Raw genomic sequence first — 24710 nt, 5'->3', positions numbered from 1 at the left:
TGAAGCCATGGAGATACAAAGATAAGTATTAGTATTAGTTTGTGAAATACACAGCTTATTTACTTTCTACTTAACTTCCCTTTTTTTTTTTTTTGTAAATGGAAGCGATGAAGAAATGTCCATTATCCAGAAATTCATATTTTATGCAGTAAATAACTGAACAATCACACAAAGTGCTTGCGGAGAAACGTGAAACTAGGAATCCAGCCTAGCTATAATTTATACTAACACTTTCTGGGAGCTAGTCTTTGCTGGAAGGTAAGTGGTGCAGAGAAGTCATTTTTGTGACTTTGACAAACTGTAATTACCAAATCACCATTCATTTATGCAAGACAGGAGATACATCTGTAGATAGCTGTCAATCCGGAGCAACTAGATCTGAGGGAATGTTAGCCGTGGTATTAAAACATGGAGGATTATTCATTAAAACATATATTAGAGCAGTAATAAAACATGTGCAAAGGGCAGAAACTCACAGCAGCCAATCCAAATCAAGCTAGAATGGCATTTGGTTCGTTTTTCATTTTTATTTATTTCAGTTTATAAACTTAAAACTTATGTACTTTTTTTTTTTTTTTTTTTGCATACTCATATAAAATCATTATCAAAATCAAAATCATCATAAACAATTGAATTTAGGGTACTTTAGAAGATGCTAGATTTTTACAGCCCATCTGAATTTCCACTATAAAGGGTTCTAGTTCTGACATAGCAAGGGATATGTCAGACCTGTTCCCTTTGCGTGGAAGCAGTGGTCTCTCTGCAGAGATCTGACACCCCCAGAACCCCCTCCACACACACACACACACAAACTTTGTCAGACCTATAGCTGTGCATTTTGTAAATTCTTTATTTAAAGGTATGCAAAGTATACAGGGATATTAACGAGACATAGCATTAAAGTACAAATGAGTGCCATCCGTGGCATAGATCAAGACATGAACCTAACTGGTCCGGGGAGCATTCAATGTATATCATTCCAGCAGATATGGCATATGTATAATGTAAAAGACAGCCTAAGTAATTATAACCAAGTCTCTCTGCGCCATGTCACACAAAATTAAAAGATAAAGGAACATCTAGGCGTGCGGGGGGGGCGGTGCGACCACCACCCTCACCGGCATCTGTCTACTGGCCAGCATATGAAGGCGATGGTACACAGCCCAATGGGTGACCACAAGCACAGGCACAAAAATGTCATCCAGAATGCAAGCATACCCGAGGCCAAATTTTTTCATGTGGCAAGTAGGAAAAGAGAGCACTAAAAAGTACTCAGAAATGGAGAAGTGCAGGAAAAAGCTGTATATTAGCCAGAGGAGAAAGATAGGAAAGAAGAGAAGAGAAGAGAAGAGAAGAGAAGAGAAGAGAAGAGAAGAGAAGAGAAGAGAAGAGAAGAGAAGAGAAGAGAAGAGAAAAGAAAAGAAGAGAAGAGAAAAAAAAGGGGGGGGGGGAGAGGAAGAAAGAGAAAAAAAAGGGGGGGGGGGAAGAGGAAGAAAGAGAAAAAAAAGGGGGGGAGGGAAGAGGAAGAAAGAGAAAAAAAAGGGGGGGATGTAGAAATGCCATGACGCGTAATGAGAGCCAATCTAAGTTATGAGATTCCTGTACTACTCGGAGCACACAAATTCATGCCAGTAAAACCACTGATCAAGAAACTGATCCCTCGTGCCCTTCTCTGTGGCAACAAGATCTTCCATTTCATTGATGTAGGCTACCCTTTTCAGCCAGACGGCCACTGAGGGGGGTTGAGTCTGCTTCCAGAGTAGGGGGATACAGCTCTTAGCCGATGTAATCAGTATCAGCAAGATGGATTTAATGTAGGACGTCCTCGGAAACCGGTGATGATGCAGCAGAAAGAGTGCAGGGTCCAAAGTGAGCTTATGGTCGGTAAATTTCTGGATGAGCTCCAATACCACCGACCAATATGATTGCAGAAGGCAGCATGACCAGAAGACGTGGAGGAGGGAAACAGGCTCCTCCCCACATCTCCAGCAAAGGTCGGAACAGCTTGGGAACATCTTACGAATCTGTGACTAGGCATAATACCACCTAGTCAAGAGTTTGTATCCTGCTTCCTGGTGTTTAGAGTATATGGAGGTTTTGTAAGAGAAGAACAGGAGTCTCTCCACCCGTGAATCCCTAAAGGACAATCCCAGTTCTTGTTCCCAACGCGTGATATATGGGGGCCGGTACATAGGTATGGGGTTATCAGTAATTGGTATAGCAATGAGACCGCATGTTGCAAAGGGGAGAACTCCGTGCAAAAGGTCTCGAAAGGCGTGAGGCGCCTAACATAAAAAGCCTCCGGGGGGGGCAGCGATTGCAAGAAGTGTGCTACTTGCACCTTCTGCCAAAAGGAGATAGACTGGAAGGCTTGGTTGGTATGGAGTTGTCACCTGGAAATCCATTGGCCATTGACGATAAAGTGTTGGCTGTGCATTTTGCAGGAAGCATGAGTGTTGCTGATTGGAGTGCTCTAATTCTGGATAGAGGTATGTTGGACCTTTGCAAAGGGATGACTGCTTTTACTCAGGGACCAAGAGTTCTTCTCTGCAGCATGCTGAAAGGGGACAGGCTTTTCTACTCAGACTGTGGCTGTTTTCTAAAGAGAAAAAAACTGTAAAGCTGGCCAAACATGGATTGAAATTTGGCTGGTTCAGCAGGGACCGGACAAATTTCAATCCATGTATGCGTAGGTTAATTGTACCCAAGTCAATCCATCGATCAACTTGGGTACAACTAGCTTGTCTGATTTTTGCCATGTGATTACAGCTGGCGGCTATAGCCAATCATTGTGTTCTGTCAATTGGGGACGCTCCTTGCGCCCCACTGGCAGAACACAATAGCACTGCAGGAGGCATTTCCCCATCAACACTGACATGGTGGAAGGAAAGATAATCAAATCATCTATGGGCTGCCTAAACAGGCACGCATAAAATCGATAAAAATAAATAAATAAATAAACATAAATAAATGTTATTATAAATATATTTATATATCTATACTGTACACTGCTCAAAAAAATTAAAGTGACACTTTGAAAACACTTCAGAGCTCAAAGGGGAAAAATCTCATGCTGGATATCTATACTGGTATGGACTGGGTAATGTGTTAGGAAGGAAAATATGCCACATCTTTTGATGGAAATGAAAATGATCACCCTACAGAGGGCTGAATTCAAAGACACCCCAGAAATCAAAGTGAAAAAATGATGCAGCAGGTTAGTCCATTTTGCTGAAATTTCATTACAGCAACTCAAAATGGTCCTCAGTAGTTTGTATGGCCCCCATGTGCTTGTATGCATGCCTGACAACGTCGGGGCATGATCCTAATGGGACGATGGATGGTGTCTTTGGGTATTTCCTCCCAGATCTGGACCAGGGCATCACTGAACTACTGAACAGACTAAACTGCAACCCGGCGGCGTCGGTTTGACCTAAACCTAATGTCTCAGAGGTCTTCTATTGGTATCAACTCCTTCATCCTCCAGAAACTGGCTGCATACTCTTGCCACATCAGACCGGGCAATGTCGTGCAACAGGAGGAACCCAGGACCCACTACACCAGCGTAGGGTCTGACAATGGGTCCAATGGTTTCATTCCAAAACCTAATGGCAGTCAGGGTGCCATTGTCTAGCCTGTAGAGGTCTGTGCGTCCCTCCATGGAAAAAAAATGTACGTGGCCTCCGCCTGTAAAACCATTCCTGTTTTGGAGGTTGTCTCATTTTTGCCCATCTAGTGCACCTGTTGTTTATTTCACCAAAGTAGCTGAAACTGATTATAACAGCCCCCTCTGCTACTTAACTGACCAGATTAATATCCCAGGAGTTTAACTGACTTGATGCTACACTCTGATTAACGCGTGTTCCTTAAAAGTTTTTTTTTTTTAGTAAGTGTATAATATACATTTTATTATAAACATACAAAAAAATAAAAAAAATGTAATAAAATAAAATGTGGCTGCCCAAAAAGGCAGCCTGTAATGCAATACATCTGCCTGATTCAAAGGGCTAATTAACCTTTTTAAAAAAAAAATAAAAATAAAAGGTTCGCTAACTCTCACCCCCCCCCTTTTTATAATCCCCCTCTTTTAATGTCCTCTCCAGCTGGTATAATGATTCGGCACTTTCAAATTTCAAAAAACAATGCTGAAGGCTGTATAGCAGCATATTACTTAGAACAGTGAGTGCTCATCAGTCAGCGCTGGCCACATGACCACGCTGACCAATTAGAATCTCTGCTTTGCTCCAGGACACCCTCCCAGAAGAAAGGAGCCTTAAAAATATTCTAATTGGTCAGTGCAGTCACGTGGCCAGTCCTGACCAACACGGGCTCGCCACTGCTTGCATTGTTCTGTTACACCTTTTCATATGGGGGAGTTGGGGTTGGAGTTTGGCTTTAACAGGGAGTCTATGCTTCCCTTAGTTAAAAAAAAATGGTTTGCTGTTGTGATCCTTCTGCACAGATTACCCTAGCGGGAAGCAGACGACAATAAAAACCTGACAAAAAGTTCCAACCCTTCTCTATCCGATCCAAAACTGAAACCATTTTGGCTTGTGGTCCACTGTACATTGATTATGTTCACAAATATATCCCAAAAATAACGATAATTATTTACTGTGCATGGTGTCTGCATCCAAGGTTCTCCATCTATCTGCATGGGAAGTGACTTGCTGGTCCTTAAAAAAAAAAAAATGCAGGTAAGTTAGACAGTGGCAATTTGTTTTATTACGAATCAAAATTTGGATGGAATTTTCAAATTTTATTTGGAGATTTGGATGTATCAGAATTTCCAAATCATAAAATAAACAAATTTCAATGAAACCAAAATAAATTATGCTGAAATAAATTACCCAAATTCGAAATTGAATTTGAAATTAAAATTAAGTTAAATTTGAAAATTAAGTTGCATTTGAAATGGAAAGATATTACAATAAACACAGTAAGGTATAAAAGTGAAATAAAAATGATGATTCCTAATTATAGAATAGAATAAATTAAAATAAAACATAATAGAAAATAATAAAATAGAATAGAACAGAATAGATATGAATAAAAATATATAATAAAAAATAACAAATATATGAAACAAAATCTGAATATATGAAACAAATTACAAAAACAAATCATTCTAACATAATGAATATAAAAAAAACAAAATGATTAACTTAACAAATGAATCCAAAACAAAACACATTTTTCCATTATGCACATCTCTAGTAAGAGTTAAACACTGGACTCTAAACTAGGAGTTGAACTAGTTTCTTAGTTGTACACAAAATGTGGAAAACCTGTGGGTATTGCGCAAAGACATTTGAGACAATTGTGCTCTTCCAAGCTTGTGGTAACAGTTTGGTGAAGGCTCTTCTCTGTTCCAGCATGACTGTGTCCCTGTGTACAAAGTCAGCTCCATAAAGACATGGTTCTCCATGGTGGAGAAGTGTAAGGTTTTGCACTTGGGGACTAAAAACATAAAAGCACAATACACGTTAGGAGGGGAACCCTTGGGGGAATCAAAAATGGAGAAAGATCTGGGAGTCTTGGTCGATGATAGACTAGGCAATAGCATGCAATGTCAAGCGGCAGCTGCCAAAGCCAGCAGAATATTAGCATGCATAAAGAAAGGGATGTATTCCAGAGATAAAACTATAATCCTTCCACTTTATAAAACTCTGGTCCGACCGCATCTGGAGTATTCTGTCCAGTTCTGGTCGCCAGTCCTCAGGAGGGATGTGTTGGAGCTGGAGAGAGTCCAGAGAAGGGCAACTAAACTGATTAGGGGATTGGAGGACCTTCACTATGAAGAGCGTCTGCAATCGCTTGATTTATTCTACCTGGAGAAGAGACGCCTAAGGTGGGACATGATAGCAATTTATAAATATCTCAATGGGGATCTCAGCTTAGAAAAAAAGCTGTTCAGTCGAAGGGATTGCATAAGGACTAAGGGCATACAATGCGATTAGAGGAGAAGCGTTTTAACCTCAGGCAACATGGGGGGTTCTTTACTGTTAGGGCTACAAGATTGTGGAATTCTCTACCACAAGAGGTGGTTTCTGCGGGAAGTATGGTGGCTTTCAAAAGACTCTTAGACGTACATTTCAAGTATCAGAACATTAAGGGCTATGTGAGATGATTACAGCCACACACACCTACACAGGTTGAACTGGATGGACTATTGTCTTTATTCAACCTCACCTACTATGTAACTATGGTTTGATGAGTCTGGTGTGGAGGAACCTGACCTTAACCTTACTGAGCTCCTTTGGGATAAGCTGAAATGCCTATTGTGAGCCAGGTCTTCTTATCCAACATCAACACCTGACCTTACAAATGGTATTTTGGCTGAATTGGCACAGATTTCCACAGACAGCCTCCAAAAACTTTTGGAAAAGCCTTCTCAGAAGTGTGGAAGCTGTTACATAGTTACATAGTCGATAAGGTTAAATAAGGACATCAGTCCATCCAGTTCAACCTGTGTGTGTGTGTTCATGTCAAAAATCATTTCCTGTATCCCTGCATATTGTGTTTGCTAAGATACCCATCCAATCGTTTTTTTAAAACTATCAATACTTCCTGCTGAAACCACCAATAGTGGAAGTGAATTCCATACCCTTACCCCCTACACAGTTTAAGGGTAAACTGCCTCTGCTCCAATTTTATTGAGTGCCTCTACGTCTTCTTACACTCCCTGAGACTGAATATTTTATTCCCTATGCAAGAGTTGCCATTTAGGTATTTGTATATTGCTATCATATCCCCTCTCATCAGGAGATAATTGAATTGTGTATCCAAAGAGAAACAATTTATACCCAGTATTGGCACACAGTCAGTGTTACCTGGTAAAGTAGAAGTACTTGTTACATTCATCCTCAATATCTTGATCAGATTCCTCTGTTTATTCCTCCACCTGAAGCTCCTTTACTCATATAGGTTCACCATGAGTATGTCTGGTGGTAAGACACCGCTTACTCGTGGCCAGCGAGTTTGCAGGTCAGGAAGACAAATCATGCATGAATATCTACATGGGAAACTGTAACTGTCATCTTATTTCGGAGAGGTCCTGCCTGAGCTAATGCTGATGAAGGAGCGAGTCACCTCTCTAAAACACGTTGACAGTTACATGTTCCTGTATAGATGTGCATGCTTCGTCTTTCTTTTTGACCTGCAAACTCAAAGACCACAAGTAAGTGGTGTCTCACATACCTGCCATTACTTTTTCTTAGTAAAGAAGCAGAAAAATCTGAACAGGATATTGTGAGTAATGTAACAAGGGTTCTAAATTTATCTCTGACTGTGGGCCATTACTGTGGATCTCTTTTGTTTAGGGCCACTGATAAGTGGGTAGTACCAGTCCTCCCGTACAGGGCCCAGGCACTATATGTTTAATGAGGGGCCCATACAGCTTTTTGGCAGTTCACTAGACTGGCAGGGTGGGGAGCAATTACGGGAAGCGATCCCCATGACTCCCCCTGCTTTACAACCATCTTCTCCTCCTCTCCCCCCCGCTTGGTCCCAGTAATTGTGTGTCGTACCCCCCCCCCGCCATTCTCACCAACCCCCTCCACAATCGGATCCCCTTTCTTTAGCTCCGATCGGATTCTTCTGTGTGCCCCCTTGCAGCACTGACGGGTATCATGATGGAGACGGGGGGCAGTAAACATGTCATATTTACTGGCCGCTTCATTTCTTGAATGAACACAGTAAGCAATGGGTACAGATCGTCTGGGTGTTCATTTATATACAGTACAGTATCTCACAAAAGTGAGTACACCCCTCACATTTTTATAAATATTTTATTATATATTTTCATGTGACAACACTAAAGAAATTACACTTTGCTACAATGTAAAGTAGTGAGTGTACAGCTTGTATAACAGTGTAAATTTGCAGTCTCCTCAAAATAACTCAACACAGCTATTAATATCTAAACCACTGGCAACAATAGTGAGTACACCCCTAAATTAAAATGTCCAAATTGGGCCAAATTAGCCATTTTCCCTCCCCGGTGTCATGTGACTCGTTAGTGTTACAAGGTCTCAGGTATGAATGGGGAGCAGGTGTGTTACATTTGGTGTTATCGCTCTCACTCTCTCATACTGTTGACTAGAAGCTCAACATGGCACCTCATGGCAAAGAACTCTCTGGGGATCTGAAAAAAAAAATTGCTGCTCTATATAAAGATGGCCTAGGCTATAAGAAGATAGCCAAGACCCTGAAACGGAGCTGAGCTGCAGCAAGGTGGCCAAGATCATACAGCGGTTTAACAGGACAGGTTCCACTCAGAACAGGCTTCGCCATGGTCGACCAAAGAAGTTGAGTGCACGTGCTCAGCATCATATCCAGAGGTCGTCTTTGGGAAATAGACGTATGAGTGCTACCAGAATTACTGCAGAGGTTGAAGGGGTGGGAGGTCAGCCTATTAGTGATCAGACCATACGCCACACACTGCATCAAATTGGTCTGCATGGCTGTCGTCCCAGAAGGAAGCCTATTCTAAAGCTGATGCACAAGAAAGCCCACAGTTTTCTGAAGACAAGCAGACTAAGGACATGGATTACTGGAACCATGTCCTGTGATCAGATGAGACCAAGATAAACTTATTCAGTTCAGATGGTGTCAAGGCATGTCTCCAGACCTAAAGCCTATTGAACATCTGTGGGGCATGTTCAAACGGAAGGTGGAGGAGCGCAAGGTCTCTAACATCCACCAGCTCCATGATGTCGAAGACTCCAGTGGCAACCTGTAAAGCTCTGGTGAACTCCATGCCCAAGAGGGTTAAGGCAGTGCTGGAAAATAATGGTGGCCACACAAAATATTGACACTTTGGGCCCAATTTGGACATTATCACTTAGGGGTGTACTTACTTTTGTTGCCAGCGGTTTAGACATTAATGGCTGTGTGTTGAGTTAGTTTGAGGGGACAGCAAATTTACACTGTTATACAAGCTGTACACTCACTACTTTACATTGTAGCAATGTGTCATTTCTTCAGTGTTGTCACATGAAAAGGTCTAATAAAATATTCAAAAAAAAGGTGAGGGGTATACTTACTTTTGAGAGATACTGTATTTATATTTGTGAATGAACAAGTAGCTTCTGTACAGAAGTTTTCCTGTTGGTTCATTCTGCAGTGCAGCTGAGGGTGCAGAAAAAGGGATCGAGGAATGTCCTCAATCTCTTGGTATTCTGGTTGTGTAAATGAGTGGTTTGTTCATGCAGCTAGAGCCACTCCATGGGGACATAGCGGCAGTACAAACACAGCTACGGGTCCTAATTTGACAGGCATGCAGGTGGGGGTAAGCGGCCCAAATGCACACTGTCTGAGTTTGGTGCTATACACCTTCACCCACATGCCTGGGGGGGGGGGAGTCCAGTCTGGTAGGCAGTACGTGGTTCCATGCATGATCTCTAGCAGGAGCCCTGCTTTTGATGCACATATGTATCTTCTGGTGAGGAGTTTAATATTTGGTTTAGCAAATGCTGTGAAATTTCTTTGAACATCTATTGGGTGGAGCATTCACCAACTGGACTGCCATGTAAAAATGACATTACCCAGAAGTCCTTTCTTCTTTTCAGGAAGGTTATTTGTATTTGCTTCCCTTTGACCGAGCATTGTCTGACAGCCTCTCTATCTGCTTTGCACTGCAGCCATATAACCTCAGAGAAAAACTGTGCAAATTGCCTCTCAGCGGTGGGTTCTCTGCTAGAAGCAATCAGTGGCGATTACTGATTAATCTGTCAATTTAACAGCATGAAACTATTATTACCGTAAAACCACAGAAGAGCACTGTGCAAGTCTTCTCCCGGCGCTCTTCAGCCCCGTGTAGATCTGACCCATCTCCATCGCACCTTCCAGTCCCACCACTTCCAGCAGCTGATCACTCAGATCTGAAATGACAGCACAAAATATATATAACCTCCTGATCACATGTAGAGTGATTTCCACATTGTATAAGGATTTCTTGTGATTTTCTTTGCTTGGATTATAACTCACCATAAGAACAGTGTTGCTTCAGCTTTAATAGTTACATAGTTACATAGTTACATAGTAGGTGAGGTTGAATAAAGACAATAGTCCATCCAGTTCAACCTGTGTGGGTGTGTGTGGCTGTAATCATCTCACATAGCCCTCAATGTTCTGATCCTTGAGATGTACGTCTAAGAGTCTTTTGAAAGCCACCATACTTCCCGCAGAAACCACTTCTTGTGGTAGAGAATTCCACAATCTTGTAGCCCTAACAGTAAAGAACCACTCACGTTGCCTGAGGTTAAAACGCTTCTCCTCTAATCGCATTAATAGGAATGAGGCAGTTGCCTTTAAGACCCTAGGCGAGGGGGCGATGCTTTTCGATCCCTTTGCCGTAAGGAAGTATTTTGGATCTTCCATTTGCAGAGTTGCATCCCGCTTAACCACTTAAGCCCCGGAAGATTTTACCCCCTTCCTAACCAGGGGGTATTTTGCGATTCGGCACTGCGTGACTTTAACGGACAATTGCGCAGTCGTGCGACGCTGTACCTAAACGAATTTGACGTCCTTTTTTTCCCACAAACAGAGCTTTCTTTTGGTGGTATTTGATCACCTGTGCGATTTTTTGATCACGCGCTATAAACAAAAAAAGAGCGTCAATTTTGCAAAAATAACAATATTTTTCACATTTTTTTATATGAAATCCCCCCCCCCCCCAAAAAAAAAGTAAAAGTCAAAATTTTTTACAATTTTCGGCCAATTTGTTTTATGCTACATATGTTTGGTAAAAAAAATCGCAAAAAGCGTATTTTGATTGGTTTGCGCAAAAGTTAACGCGTTTACTAACAAAGGGAAAGATTTTTGTCATTTTTGTTGTTTTTTTTTTAACGCGTAATGGCGGCGATCTGCGATTTTTTTTGCGGTACTGCGATATTGGGGCGGACAGATAGGACCCTTGACTGACATTTGTGACACTTTTGGGGTTACCAGTGACATTTCTACAGTAATCAGTGCTATACATATGCACTGTTACTGTAAAAATACACTGGTAGTGAAGGGGTTAACTTTATTTGGGAGGGAGGGGCTGTGTGTATCCCTGGGGGCGTGCTTTCTACTGTGATTGGCTGTGGCTTGAGCTGTAAGGACACTGATCAACGGATCTACATACTAGATCCGTGTGATCAGTGTCTTTACAGCGAGGAGAATGACAGGCAGCTTGTTTACACAAGCTGCCTGACATTCTCCCTCTTCCCCGCCGATCGCAGAGTGACCGGCAGACATCGAGTCCGCTGGTCACACGCGCGGGGGGGGGGGTGCGTGACCACGCGGGAGCGTGCCTCCGGGGGCGCGCGCTCGCTCCCTAGACCCTCACAAGCTAGTGACGTAGCCCTACGTCACTTTGCCTGTGAGGGGCTGACCGCCGAAGTAGATCGGCGTTAGGCAGTCGGCAAGTGGTTAACTTCGAGTAGGATGTTAGCCATTTTTATGAGTAAATTTAGTGGTTGCCTTTCCCCCACTATTTTGGGATCCAGGTACCTTTTTAGATCTGATAACATATCCAGTCATGTGTTGTGGTAGTCCCTCTCTTCCTCTTCCCCCCCCTCCCCTCTCCTTCCCCTCCCCCTCCCTCCCTTCCTTTTTCCTCTTTTCACATTGCTCTATGCCATGTATTTTTACAGTATTTTTACAAGATCTATGTTTTCATATCTATGATCATGCTGGTGTTCCGATATCCACATACATTTCTGTATGGGCACATTTCCACAAAAAAACTTTTTGTGTATACAGTAAACCCCCCTCCATTGTGGGGGTTACGTTCCGGACCCAGCCGCGAAAAGTGAAATTCCGCGAAATAGAAAAACCCTATTAAAATGCATTGTAGGCATGTTTATTTTACTGTCACTGTACGTGTAAAAGCATTTTCAGGTCTTTAAACACACTTTTAAAACAATAGAAACTTATTTAAACACATAAAAGATACTGAGAGACATAGCAAGAGCTATGAAAAACACAAAAATATTTCATTTTTAATGATTTATATAGTAAAATAGCATTACAAAAAAAAACGCGAATTACCGGGACCGCAAAAACTGAACCGCGATGGAGCGGGGGATTTCTGTATTTTACATTATGATTTCATTTTCCTTTTGGTTGGATTACATGTGTCCGCATGGTTAACCGCTTGCCGACCGCCGCAAGTAGATTTACTGCGGCGGTCAGCCCCTGCCAGGCAGAGTGACGTTAATTAACGTCACTAGCCTGGGAGGGTCTGGGGAGCGAGCGCGCGCCCGCGGAGGCGCGCTCCCGCTCCCGCGCGGTCACGGACCCCCCCGCGCGTGTGACCAGCAGACCCGATGTCCGCCGGTCACTCGGCGATCGTCGGGGGAGAGGGAGAATGTCAGGCAGCTTGTGTAAACAAGCTGCCTGTCATTCTCCTCGCTGTAAAGACACTGATCACACGGATCTAGTATGTAGATCCGTTGATCAGTGTCCTTACAGCTAGAGCCACAGCCAATCACAGTAGAAACCACGCCCCTAGGGACACACACAGCCCCTCCCTCCCAAATAAAGTTAACCCCTTCACTGCCAGTGTATTTTTACAGTAACAGTGCATATGTATAGCACTGATTACTGTAGAAATGTCACTGGTAACCCCAAAAGTGTCAAAAATGTCAGTCAAGGGTCCGATCTGTCCGCCGCAATGTCGCAGTACCGCAAAAAAAATCGCAGATCGCCGCCATTACGCGTTAAAAAAAAAACAACAAAAATCTTTCCCTTTGTTAGTAAACGCGATAACTTTTGCGCAAACCAATCAAAATACGCTTTTTGCGATTTTTTTTACCAAACATAGGTAGGATAAAACAAATTGGCCAAAAATTTTAAAAAATTTTGATTTTTACATTTTTTTTTGGGGGAATTTCATATAAAAAAATGTGAAAAATATTGCTATTTTTGCAAAATTGTCGCTCTTTTTTTGTTTATAGCGCGTGATCAAAAAATCGCACAGGTGATCAAATACCACCAAAAGAAAGCTCTGTTTGTGGGAAAAAAAGGACGTCAAATTCGTTTAGGTACAGCGTCGCACGATCGCGCAATTGTCCATTAAAGTCACGCAGTGCCGAATCGCAAAATACCCCCTGGTCTTTTAGCAGGAAAATCCTCCGGGGCTTAAGTGGTTAATATGTTGGGATAGTTTCCTTGTAATGTATACATGGATGCATGAGTTCATGCATCCTTCTGTGGTGATAGTACACCATATGGAAGACACAATGATTTTTATGTGCCTATTTTTGTATATTTATATACGAAGTGTATTCAGGTGTGTGTGGGTGTATACCGGCATACAGGTGCATACACATACTATACAAAGGTTCTTATATTTGTTATAGTCATTTTTCTTCTCTGTTTGTTACGTTGTATGTATTCACATTTTTTCCAATGATTTTGATTGGTATTTTTTAGACGTTTTTTAAACGTTTTTTTAAACGTTTTTCTTATGTATTGTTGGTCCATGTCTTTGTGTATATGGATGAGTTCATGGTATACACGATAGGTCGGACCTTCAGCTTGATTTTTATATTTAAATCACCACTGAGATGCTTTTTGGGGCTGAGGTTAGGTGATTAATTGAGTTGTGCACAACTGCTGATCGTCACCGCCCCCGGTACACCTGTTTTCATTGGGGTGGTCTATTTAAGATCTATAGTCAGCTACAGTCATTGTAATGATTAAGCACATGATGTATGTGTGAAACGCGTCTACGAGACGTCATGTTGGTGTCTTTGGTGTCATCACTTGCAACATTTTGGAATTAAAGGTATTTGAAACTTATTGGAATCCCTGGATGTGCGGCTATTTCTTTTTCTACATACATTGTAGAGTGCATGAGCATCATGAGGAATGTAGTTCCAAAACATCTGGGGTGCCAAGTGCCGCCTTCCCATCCGTCGCCCGCGGGGGGGGAGGGGGGTGTGGCGGTGCAAGTAAGGGGGGGGATTTGTTTGTTGCCCCCCCCCCCCCAAAAAAAAAAAAATTGAGCACCAGCCACCACTGATTACCAATATAAAGGATATTTCTTGATGTTATGTTATTTTTGTTTTCTTTCTTTGTTCTTTTATTTTCTTTTTCTATATTTCATTGCAGCTCTTCTATACAGATTAATTGATTAAGGCTCGGTTCACATATATGCGATGCGGGAAGGCTGCGAATTCGCAGCCTGTTCCTGCATCGCACACGCACCCCCGGCAGTTCACACTGCCATATGCGATACGCTGGGGGTGTCAATGTAATCTTAACGACACCCCCAGTTTGATCGCATATCGCAGTGCGATCGTGCAGTTCGCACAGGATCGGATCGCACAAGTGTGAACCGCTGTGCGATCCGATCCTGATGCGGCTGCAAAAATGCCTCCTGTGCGTGTTTGCTGCGGGAGCGATGCGAATTTAGCCATACAGTTTGTATGGCTAAACTCGCACCGCACAGCTGATCACATGTAATGTCGGAGCAGTGCGCTCCGACATTACATGCGAACCCCGCACACGCACAAGTGTGAACCGGGGCTAACAGTTAAATCCAAATTACTTCCACTATAAATGAATGATTTGGTAATAGTTACATATATGTTAATGTGATTAAAACTGCATGGCATTAGATACAAAGACATAATAATGCAGTAAAAGGAAAGATTGGTAGTGGGTTAGATACAAGCTTTGTAAATCTTCCCCTTTCTGTTTCTGTTTGAGTCCCGGTTCACACATATGCAATGGGGGAACCCTGCGAATCCACCGCGGCTTCCCGCATCGCACTCAACTCGCAGGCAGTTCACACTGCCATACTCAAATCGCTGGGCGGTGTCAATACGAAGTTAACGACACCCCCAGAACAGGTCGCATATCGCAGTACGAACTGTCAGTTCGGACATGAATTCGGATCGCATAGTGTGTAAACACCCATGCGATCCGATTCTGGTGCGGACCCAAAAAAGGGTCCTGTGCGAGTCGTGTCAGAATGCGATGCAAATTCAGCCATACACAATCTGTACGGCTCAATTTGCATCGCACAGACATCTCATTTGATTTGCAGAGCACATATGTGTGAACCGGCACTGAGGCTTGTAAATTGCACATTTTCAATAAAAAAAAAAAAAAAAAAATATATATATTGTGGCAGGGCACATGGATCCGTGGTCGACGGAAGATACGTGTCACCGAGGTTCCTGGCCTCGGTGAGATAAGAGCCGGTAATTCTGTGTCAGCAGCAGCTAGTGCTGTTTGACAATTTTTTTATTTTAGTGTGGCTGCAAAGCCGAATCCGGGCCGGCTCTTATTGGGAGCAGTTAAGGTATGGGTGGGTGGCTGCTCCCCACGCTCCAGGCCAGGTCCTGCCTGGGGTTTATAAGGCAGACAGTCTAACAGGTGTTTGAGAATGATCTCCATACACCAGAAGGCTGTGGAAGTCAGTGCTGATGCTGGAAAAGTTACAAGCAGGTGAACTGATCCTTTGCTGTGTGTGAACAGCACCAAAGATACACAGGTGAATGGACTTGTTGCTGTGTTTAAAACCTGCCTTAAAAGACTGTCGTTTTCCTTTTTGTTGGGTGTGAGTTAAACACCAAGAAAGACTGTTACTTTTGTGTTCCTGAAGTGTAAATAAAACACTCCTGATTAACTTGAAGAACCATCTGTTTTGCCTCTATACTGCACCCGCAAATCCTACCTACCAGAGCAAATCCCCACATTTGGTGCTCGGATGCGGGCAAGCGCAGTGAGGCTGGCGTAAGACGCCAAAATATTTTTGATCTGCTGAACGTGACTGTACATGTCCTATATTAAGCCTGCTAAGCTGCAGCCACGGGAAAAGATGGAGGAGTTGATAAGGCAGCTTACCCAGGCCAGTTTAGGACAACAGCAGGCCATAGAGCTACAGCGGGAAACTAACCTGCAACAGCAGAAAAGACATGAGGAGGCTATGCGTGCACAGCAGGAGACTAATCAACGGCTGCTGCAACATGTGTTGGCGTTGGAAAAGTCTGGGGTGCCTCGGGGAGTGCATGATGCCCGGAAAGCGGTCCGTGCAGCGATACCCAAGATGGCTCCCACGGATGACGTCGAGACGTACCTCGCCATATTTGAAAAAGTGGCGGTCCGGGAGAAGCTACCCCGTGACCAGTGGGCTGAGGTGGTCGCTCCGTTCCTGGCATCTGGACCCCAGCAGGTGTTTTTCGATTTGACAGATGACCAAGCTGCCGACTACCCGACCGTAAAAGGTGAGATCCTGGCGAGACTGGGCGTAAATGTCTTAGTCCGCGCTCAGCGAGTGCATCAGTGGGGCTACAAAGCGGCCGAACCGGCCAGGCCACAATATTACGATTTACTGCACAGATTGCAAAAATGGCTGCAGCCTGATCTGTTAAAGCCCACTGATATGCTGGACCGCTTATTGGCTGACATGTTTTGGAGGGCCTTGCCTTATCCCCTCCAGCACTGGATCGGCCAGGCTTCTCCTGACAATGCTCTGGATATGGTTGACCTGGTGGAGCGCTATGAGGCCACCAAGAACTTACAGGGATGTACAGGGGGGAGGGGGCCAGTCAAACCCCGGAAATCTCCGCCCAGACCCAACGCTTGGTGGCAATGAGACACACTCAAGACGTACTCCCTGTACGCCCGGCCCCAATAGTCTGCTGGCGGTGTCAGGAGCCAGGTCACGTGAGGGCTGAGTGTCCCCAAGAGGACGAGCCTATGGAGACTAACTATGGACACCGCCACTCGTTGTATGCACGAAAGCTATGCGCCACAGGCACTGGTGAGGTGATAGACAGTAACCATCTGTGTCAGGTGGAAGTGGGAGACACTTTGGCGGTGTGTCACGTACCTGGTCCTGAAGCCGAAATGCCGAGAGGGCTCTCCTTGCGGCTGAGTGCTTGGTGTCCCTGAAGGTGGTAACAGGAAGCACGAAGCCCAAAGTAGCAGGGATTGCCAGCTGTGCCCCAGATGAGGGTTGATGGTAGGAATATATCTCTGCAGGTGAACACCAGAGGAGGTGAGCACTAGGACCCAGGAGTGCTGTGGTAGTTGCAGACTGCACACGGCTGGAAGTAGTTTGTAATGGAGAGTGCAGCTGGCAGGATCAACAGGTAAGTACTGGAAGCAGGTTCTGCAGGCTGGGTACAGCAGGTGGGCACCAAGGCAGATCACAGCAGACAAGGCACAGCCAAAGGCGTAGTCGGGGACAGAAGCAGAGGTCAGTAAGCCAGAGGTCAGCAGATCAGATAGCAGAGTCGTGGTTAGGCAAGCCGGGGTCATACACAGGGCAGATGACAAGAGAAGATCCGTGAACAATCCGAGGTCAGAGCTGGGAGCGAGACAAGAGGAATCCAAGAACAAGCCGGGTTGTCAACAGGTGATCAGAAGCAGCAACAAACACAGGAAGCAGGAAACAGGAAACAGGAAGCTGAAGACCAGTCAGCAATGTTCATGTGCCACAGATATCCTTTTAAAGGCCAGAGGGTGCTGGGATTGGACATCCACTTTGTGGGCCAGCACGCACACGTCTTCGCCCTAGCGGATGTGCGTTTGCAATACGTGCGTGCGTATTCATGCGGCTAGTTCCCTGACAGTGCCCCCCCCTTATGGGCAGCCTCCGGATGCCCAAACGTGACACCTTCTCAGGGTTTCTGTTGAAGAATTCTTGCAGTAACCTGGGGGCATGAATATTTACCTCAGGCTCCCATGAATTTTCCTCAGGTGGATATCCCTTCCACTTAACAAGATACTGAATATGTCTTCCTCGCTTTCTGCAATCCAGTATTGCTTCCACCTCAAATTCAGTTTCCTCGCCAATAGTAATTGGAGGTGGCGGTGGGTTCTCCCTTCCTGGGAAACGATCTGGAACAGCAGGTTTAAGAAGAGACACATGGAAGACTGGGTGAATTTTGTAAGATTGCGGAAGAGAAAGTTCGAAAGCCACAGGATTGATGATTCTTTTAATTCCGAAAGGTCCGATGAACCTTGGTCCCAGCTTACGAGAAGGACAGGGGAGTTTTAGGTTGGCCGTAGACAGCCACACTCTGTCACCAACCTTGAAGGCCGGGTTCTCCCTTCTCTTCTTATCATAATTCCTTTTACAGTCATCCTGGGCCTTTTGTATTGCCTCCTGCAGGGTCTGGTAATTCGTAAAGATGGAGGTTAATCTATCTTGTACTGCGGGCACATCAGTTTCTGGCAGAGAATCTGGAAAAAAGCATGGATGAAAGCCATAGTTAGCCCAGAATGGGGTTTGGTTGGTGGCCGCGTGCACTGAGTTATTGTAGGCAAATTCAGCACAGGGGAGCAGAGATACCCAGTTGTCCTGTGAAAAGGTGGAGAAACACCGAAGATACTGCTCTAAGGTCTGGTTGGTCCTCTCTGTCTGACCATTGCTTTGTGGGTGGTAGGCTGAGGACAAGCAGACATCAATATTTAAAGCTTTGCAAAGGGTTCTCCAGAATTTGGAGGTAAATTGCACACCTCTGTCTGATACAATGCTTTTGGGCAAGCCGTGAAGTCTCACTACTTCTTTAATAAAAGCCTGAGCCGTGTCTGTGGCTGAAGGTGTGCCCACCATAGGCACAAAATGCGACATCTTAGATAATCGATCAATGACTACAAAGATGGATGTGAATCCCTCAGCCGGAGGCAGGTCCACTATAAAGTCCATTGACAACATCTTCCAGGGCAAATCAGGAATTGGTAACGGCCTTAGCAGGCCCCAGGCTCTGGTGTTACTTCCCTTATTACGAAGGCACGTAGTACAGGAGCCAACATAATCCTTACAGTCCTGATTCAGGCCTGGCCACCAAAAAGATCGTTGAATGAGCTCAATGGTCTTGTGTACCCCGAAATGACCCGCTAATTGATGGTCATGACATGCCTTCAGGACTAGGGTCCTTGCTTCTTGTGGAACGAAGATCTTGTTATTTTGCCAGAAAAAATTGTCTTGTTTTTTCAAGGAACAAACTTCAGACTCCGGACACTGAGTGGAAGCTTGCTGGATGGCTGATTTTAAATCAGGTTGCAACAACAAAAAGTTTTGTGGTGAAAGGATGGTACTGGAGGAGGCTATTTCAGGGGTCTCTGGAAACATTCGTGAAAGTGCATCGGCCTTGCCGTTTTTTGACCCTGGCCTGTAGGTGATATGAAAATTAAATCGGGAGAAGAACAAAGCCCACCGTGCTTGCCGAGGCCTAAGGCGTTTAGCAGTCCTAAGATATTCCAGATTCTTGTGATCTGTAAATATCATCACTGGATGGGCAGCTCCTTCCAAAAGATATCGCCATTCTTCTAAGGCTGTTTTGATAGCCAGTAGCTCCCGATCACCGACATCATAATTCCTTTCTGCTTGACTCAGCTTCCGAGAAAAAAAAGCTACCGGATGGAGCAAGGCTTTAGGCCCCATACATTGTGACAAGATTGCCCCAGTGGCGACCTCGGAGGCATCAACCTCCAAGACATAAGGCAGAGCAGGGTCTGGGTGCCGAAGTATTGGAGCGGAGGTGAAAAGAGCTTTCAGTTTATTGAAGGCCGCCTGGGCTTCCTGGGACCACTGAAATCGGGAATGTTGACGTGTGAGCTGGGTAATGGGAGCAATAATGGATGAGAACCCTTTAATAAATCTCCTGTAAAAGTTGGCGAACCCCACAAATCTTTGGATTCCTTTTTTATCCACTGGGGCAGGCCATTCCAGGATGGAAGACACCTTTTGGGGGTCCATAGCGATACCATCAGTGGATATGATCAATCCTAGGAACTGGATGGTTTGTCTCTCAAATTCGCATTTCTCTGCCTTGGCGTAGAGTCCATGTTTCCTGAGGGTAGACAAGACTTTCTTTACGTGCACACGATGCAATTCAAGAGATGCAGAGAAAATGAGAATATCATCAAGATAGACTATAAGGAAGTAATCCAGAAATTCTCTAAAGATGTCATTTACAAGGTGTTGGAAAGTGGCTGGGGCATTGCAAAGTCCAAAAGGCATCACAAGGTATTCAAAATGTCCAAAACGGGTTCGGAAGGCCGTTTTCCACTCGTCGCCTTCTCTAATTCGGACTAAATTGTATGCACCTCGTAGATCCAGTTTAGTGAAAACTCGAGCAGCTCGAAATCGTTGAAACAGTTCTGGTATGAGAGGTAGCGGGTAGCGGTTCTTGACCGTAATTTTATTCAATTCCCTGTAATCTACACAAGGTCTGAGTGTATGATCCTTCTTTTGAACAAAGAAGATTCCTGCTCCTGCAGGGGAAGAGGATGGACGGATAAATCCTTTTTCCAGATTCTCGTTTATGTAGAGTCGTAGAGCCTCCAGCTCTATTTCTGATAATGGAAAAATCCGACCAAAAGGAATTTCTGCACCTGGAAGTAGTTCAATAGGACAGTCATAAGAGCGATGAGGTGGCAACACATCAGCTTTCTTCTTATCGAACACATCCAGGAAGTCATGATAGCTAGTAGGCACATACTGACCGATATCTGAGACTGCCTGAACGGTCAGGCAGCTGGGAGAGTCCAATGGTTCAGGAGCGAAACAATGCTGCTGGCAGTAGGCTGAAGGGAACATGATCTCCCCTTTAGACCAGTCAATCTTGGGATTATGGGCCCTCAACCAGGGAAGGCCGAGTATTACCGGAAACAAGGGGGAGTAGAGGACATCGAAACATAGGAACTCTTGATGTCCAGAGTCAGTAATCGTTAGAATTGGTTCAGTCTCTTGGGTAATGGGCCCCGACTTGGGAATGGTGCCGTCTGCCAGGTGAACAGTAAGACTCAGTCTTTTAGGTCTAAGTGGAATCTGTAATTTCTTAGCTAATGTAAGATCCAGAAAACAACTGCAGGCGCCTGAATCAACAATGGCTCGGAATTTGACTTCCCCTTCTGCCACTTGCAGTGAGACAGGCAAGATGATATGAGCGGGGGAGGATCCAGCGACCGAGGCATATGTGGGACGAGAGGACAGGAACTTACTGGGTCTCACAGGGCAGTTTCGAAGGAAATGTCCCGTACCGCCACAGTATAGACAAAGGTTGGCTTGCCGCCGGCGGATCCTCTCTTCAGGGGTCAGGGAAGGCCGCAACAGGCCGAATTGCATGGGTGTAGTGGTGGTTACTGGAGGTTTGTAAGATTGAGTCCGTTCAAAGCGCCGCTCCTGTAATCGGCGGTCAAGCTGTATAGCCAAATGTATAAGGCGTTCAAGGGTAGTGGGAGCTTCCACCCGGGCCAGTTCATCTTTGAGCGCCTCGGACAGACCAAGCCGGAACTGGTACTTGAGTGCGGCTTCATTCCAGTCTGTATCTGCTGACCATTTGCGGAATTCAACCGTATAGTCCTCTACAGGCCGATTCCCTTGCTGGAGTGTGTGCAGGGCCGCTTCGGCCGAAGCCATTCGCTGGGGGTCATCATACAGCTGTGCCATGGCTTCAAAAAAGGCTGAAACTGAGTCTAGGACTGGGTTACTTTGTTCCATAAGATGATGGGCCCAGGATTGAGGTTCTTCTGTCAGCAAGGAGATGATGAAACCGACTTTGACAGTTTCAAGGGAGAAAGTCCGTGGCTGCAGAGCTAGGTATAACTGACAAGCATTTTTAAACGCTCTGAATTTTCTTCGGTCCCCGGAGAAACGTTCGGGTATGGGGACCCTTGGTTCAGGTGGAGGTACCACTACTGTGGGTATGACAGCGGTGCGTTCAAAAACAGCAGAGGCTGGAGCAGAGACCTCATGTGCGGTATTCTGGCAAGCAGAAAAGGACGTAGAGGGTATGCTGTGCAGGCGACCTTCTAGTTGCATATAGCCTTCTTGTAAATTCTGTACGGCTTGTGTGAGGGCTGTAACTTGTTGGCACAAAGCCTCTAGCGGAGACGCACCTCTGTCGGCTTCAGACATTTTGTGGCTGACTGGTACTGTCACGTACCTGGTCCTGAAGCCGAAATGCCGAGAGGGCTCTCCTTGCGGCTGAGTGCTTGGTGTCCCTGAAGGTGGTAACAGGAAGCACGAAGCCCAAAGTAGCAGGGATTGCCAGCTGTGCCCCAGATGAGGGTTGATGGTAGGAATATATCTCTGCAGGTGAACACCAGAGGAGGTGAGCACTAGGACCCAGGAGTGCTGTGGTAGTTGCAGACTGCACACGGCTGGAAGTAGTTTGTAATGGAGAGTGCAGCTGGCAGGATCAACAGGTAAGTACTGGAAGCAGGTTCTGCAGGCTGGGTACAGCAGGTGGGCACCAAGGCAGATCACAGCAGACAAGGCACAGCCAAAGGCGTAGTCGGGGACAGAAGCAGAGGTCAGTAAGCCAGAGGTCAGCAGATCAGATAGCAGAGTCGTGGTTAGGCAAGCCGGGGTCATACACAGGGCAGATGACAAGAGAAGATCCGTGAACAATCCGAGGTCAGAGCTGGGAGCGAGACAAGAGGAATCCAAGAACAAGCCGGGTTGTCAACAGGTGATCAGAAGCAGCAACAAACACAGGAAGCAGGAAACAGGAAACAGGAAGCTGAAGACCAGTCAGCAATGTTCATGTGCCACAGATATCCTTTTAAAGGCCAGAGGGTGCTGGGATTGGACATCCACTTTGTGGGCCAGCACGCACACGTCTTCGCCCTAGCGGACGTGCGTTTGCAATACGTGCGTGCGTATTCATGCGGCTAGTTCCCTGACACGGTGGCTCTGCTGGACTCAGGAAGTCTGGTGTCCCTGGTGAGAACGGCGTTAATACGGCCTGCTGAATATACCGGCCGCAGAGTCGGGGTCGTATGTATTCATGGAGACTTAAAGGACTATCCCACAGCGCTGGTAACTTTGTCTACAGCGGCCGGCAAATGGACCCATGAGGTGGCTGTCGCTACCAAGTTGCCACATGAACTAATAATCGGAAGGGACTTTCCAGGTTTTCCGGCACTGTGGCCTACGGTTAAAGGGTCTGACAAGCCTGAGACAGGGACAACCCTAGCAGAATGGCCTGGTTCCAGTGTGAGGCCAGAGCCCTGGGAGCCTGAGTCCGAAGGGCCCTCGGTAGGGGTGACCACAGCTTCTGTGATAGAGGGGGACACGACCCCACTAAATGTAATGGTGGGAGACGTGGAGGACTTGCCATCCGGCCCTGAGTTGGCAGACCTCAATGTCTCCGGGGAAAATTTCGGGACTGCACAACACCGGGATACGTCCCTAAGCAGGGCCTGGGAAAATGTTGTAATCATTAATGGTAAACCAAAAAACCCTGGGGCTGAATTGATGTTTCCACGTTTTATTGTTCAACAGGAAATGTTATATCGAGTGAATCAAATCCGGGGTGAACTGGTTGAACAGTTGGTGGTGCCCATAGCGTACCGCAAGCTTGTTATGGAGCTTGCCCACCAACATGTTCTTGGGGGACACTTGGGGTGGCAGAAAACACAGGACCGCATACTACAGAGGTTTTATTGGCCCGGTGTGTTCAGAGATGTGGAAGAGTATTGTAAGTCATGTCCGGTCTGTCAGATAACTAGCCCCCAGCCCCATTTCCGTAGTCCCCTGATACCTCTCCCGATAATTGAGGTCCCATTTGAACGAATCGCTATGGATCTAATCGGCCCTGTTCCAAAATCTGCCAGGGGTCACCAACATATTCTAGTCATCCTTGACTACGCCACTCGCTACCCGGAGGCGATACCCCTGCGACATACATCCGCCAAACTTATAGCTAAGGAGTTAATGGAAATGTTTTCCCGGGTGGGACTGCCTAAAGAGCTCCTGACTGACCAAGGGACACCGTTTATGTCCAAGGTTATGAGAGAACTCTGTAAGCTGCTCCACATAAAACAATTACGTACATCCGTCTACCATCCCCAGACAGATGGCCTGGTCGAGAGATTTAACCAAACATTAAAAAACATGTTAAAAAGAGTAGTTTCCAGGGATGGTAAGGACTGGGACCTGCTTCTACCCTATCTGATGTTTGCAGTGCGAGAAGTACCTCAGGCTTCCACGGGGTTCTCGCCCTTCGAACTGTTATATGGTAGGCATCCTCGCGGGTTGTTGGATATAGCCAAAGAGGCCTGGGAACAACAACCCACCCCCTACAAAAGTGTTGTTGACTATGTCACCCAGATGCAGGAACGGATGGAAAAGGTGATGCCCTTGGTCCGGGAACACATGGAGGCAGCCCAACGAGCCCAGAGTAGGATCTACAATCGACAGGCTAGGGTCCGGAACTTTAACCCGGGTGATCGGGTAGTGGTACTAGTACCAACAGTAGATAGCAAGTTCCTAGCTAGGTGGCAAGGTCCCTATGAGGTGCTCGAAAAGATAGGAGAAGTAAATTACAAAGTACACCAGCCAGGGCGGCGGAAGCCGGAGCAGGTGTACCACGTAAATTTACTAAAGCCGTGGAAAGATAGGGACTTGTCCGAGAACGACAGCCCCCAGCCAGGGTTTCTAGGTGAAAAGGGTCCAGCCCCTCCTCTGGAAGCCTGTGAAGCAGTAACCTCGGTAAAAGCTGCAGATAGCCTGTCCTCCAAACAGGTCCAGGAAGTCAGGGAGTTCATTAGTCGGAACACAGATGTGTTCTCAGACCTCCCTGGACGCACATCTCTAATCCTACATGATATCGTCACTGAGCCCCGGGTCAAGGTCCGGGTAAAGCCATATCGGGTACCCGAGGCTCGGCGACATGCTATTGAGGAAGAAGTACAACTCATGTTAAAACTCGATGTTATTGAAGAGTCTAAAAGTGAATGGGCCA

General features: G+C 45.6%; 1 protein-coding gene across 1 annotated transcript in view; it reads right to left on the bottom strand.

Annotated features, from left to right (window-relative positions):
- DGKB (diacylglycerol kinase beta) overlaps nucleotides 1–24710 on the bottom strand; it is a 905602-nt gene that overhangs the window by 45358 nt on the left and 835534 nt on the right. The window contains exons 24-25 of the mRNA XM_082259056.1: nucleotides 9764–9884; nucleotides 4616–4676 (exon numbers count right to left, since the gene is read on the bottom strand). Of these exons, the coding sequence (XP_082115182.1) occupies nucleotides 4616–4676; nucleotides 9764–9884 (182 nt within the window). The remainder of the gene's footprint in view (nucleotides 1–4615; nucleotides 4677–9763; nucleotides 9885–24710) is intronic.

The sequence above is a fragment of the Pelophylax lessonae genome (assembly GCF_965119305.1).
Source record: "Pelophylax lessonae genome assembly, chromosome: 5".
Taxonomy (NCBI): domain Eukaryota; kingdom Metazoa; phylum Chordata; class Amphibia; order Anura; family Ranidae; genus Pelophylax; species Pelophylax lessonae.
The sequence above is the reverse complement of the archived record's forward strand: the minus strand, read 5'-3'. Positions and strand labels throughout refer to the sequence as shown.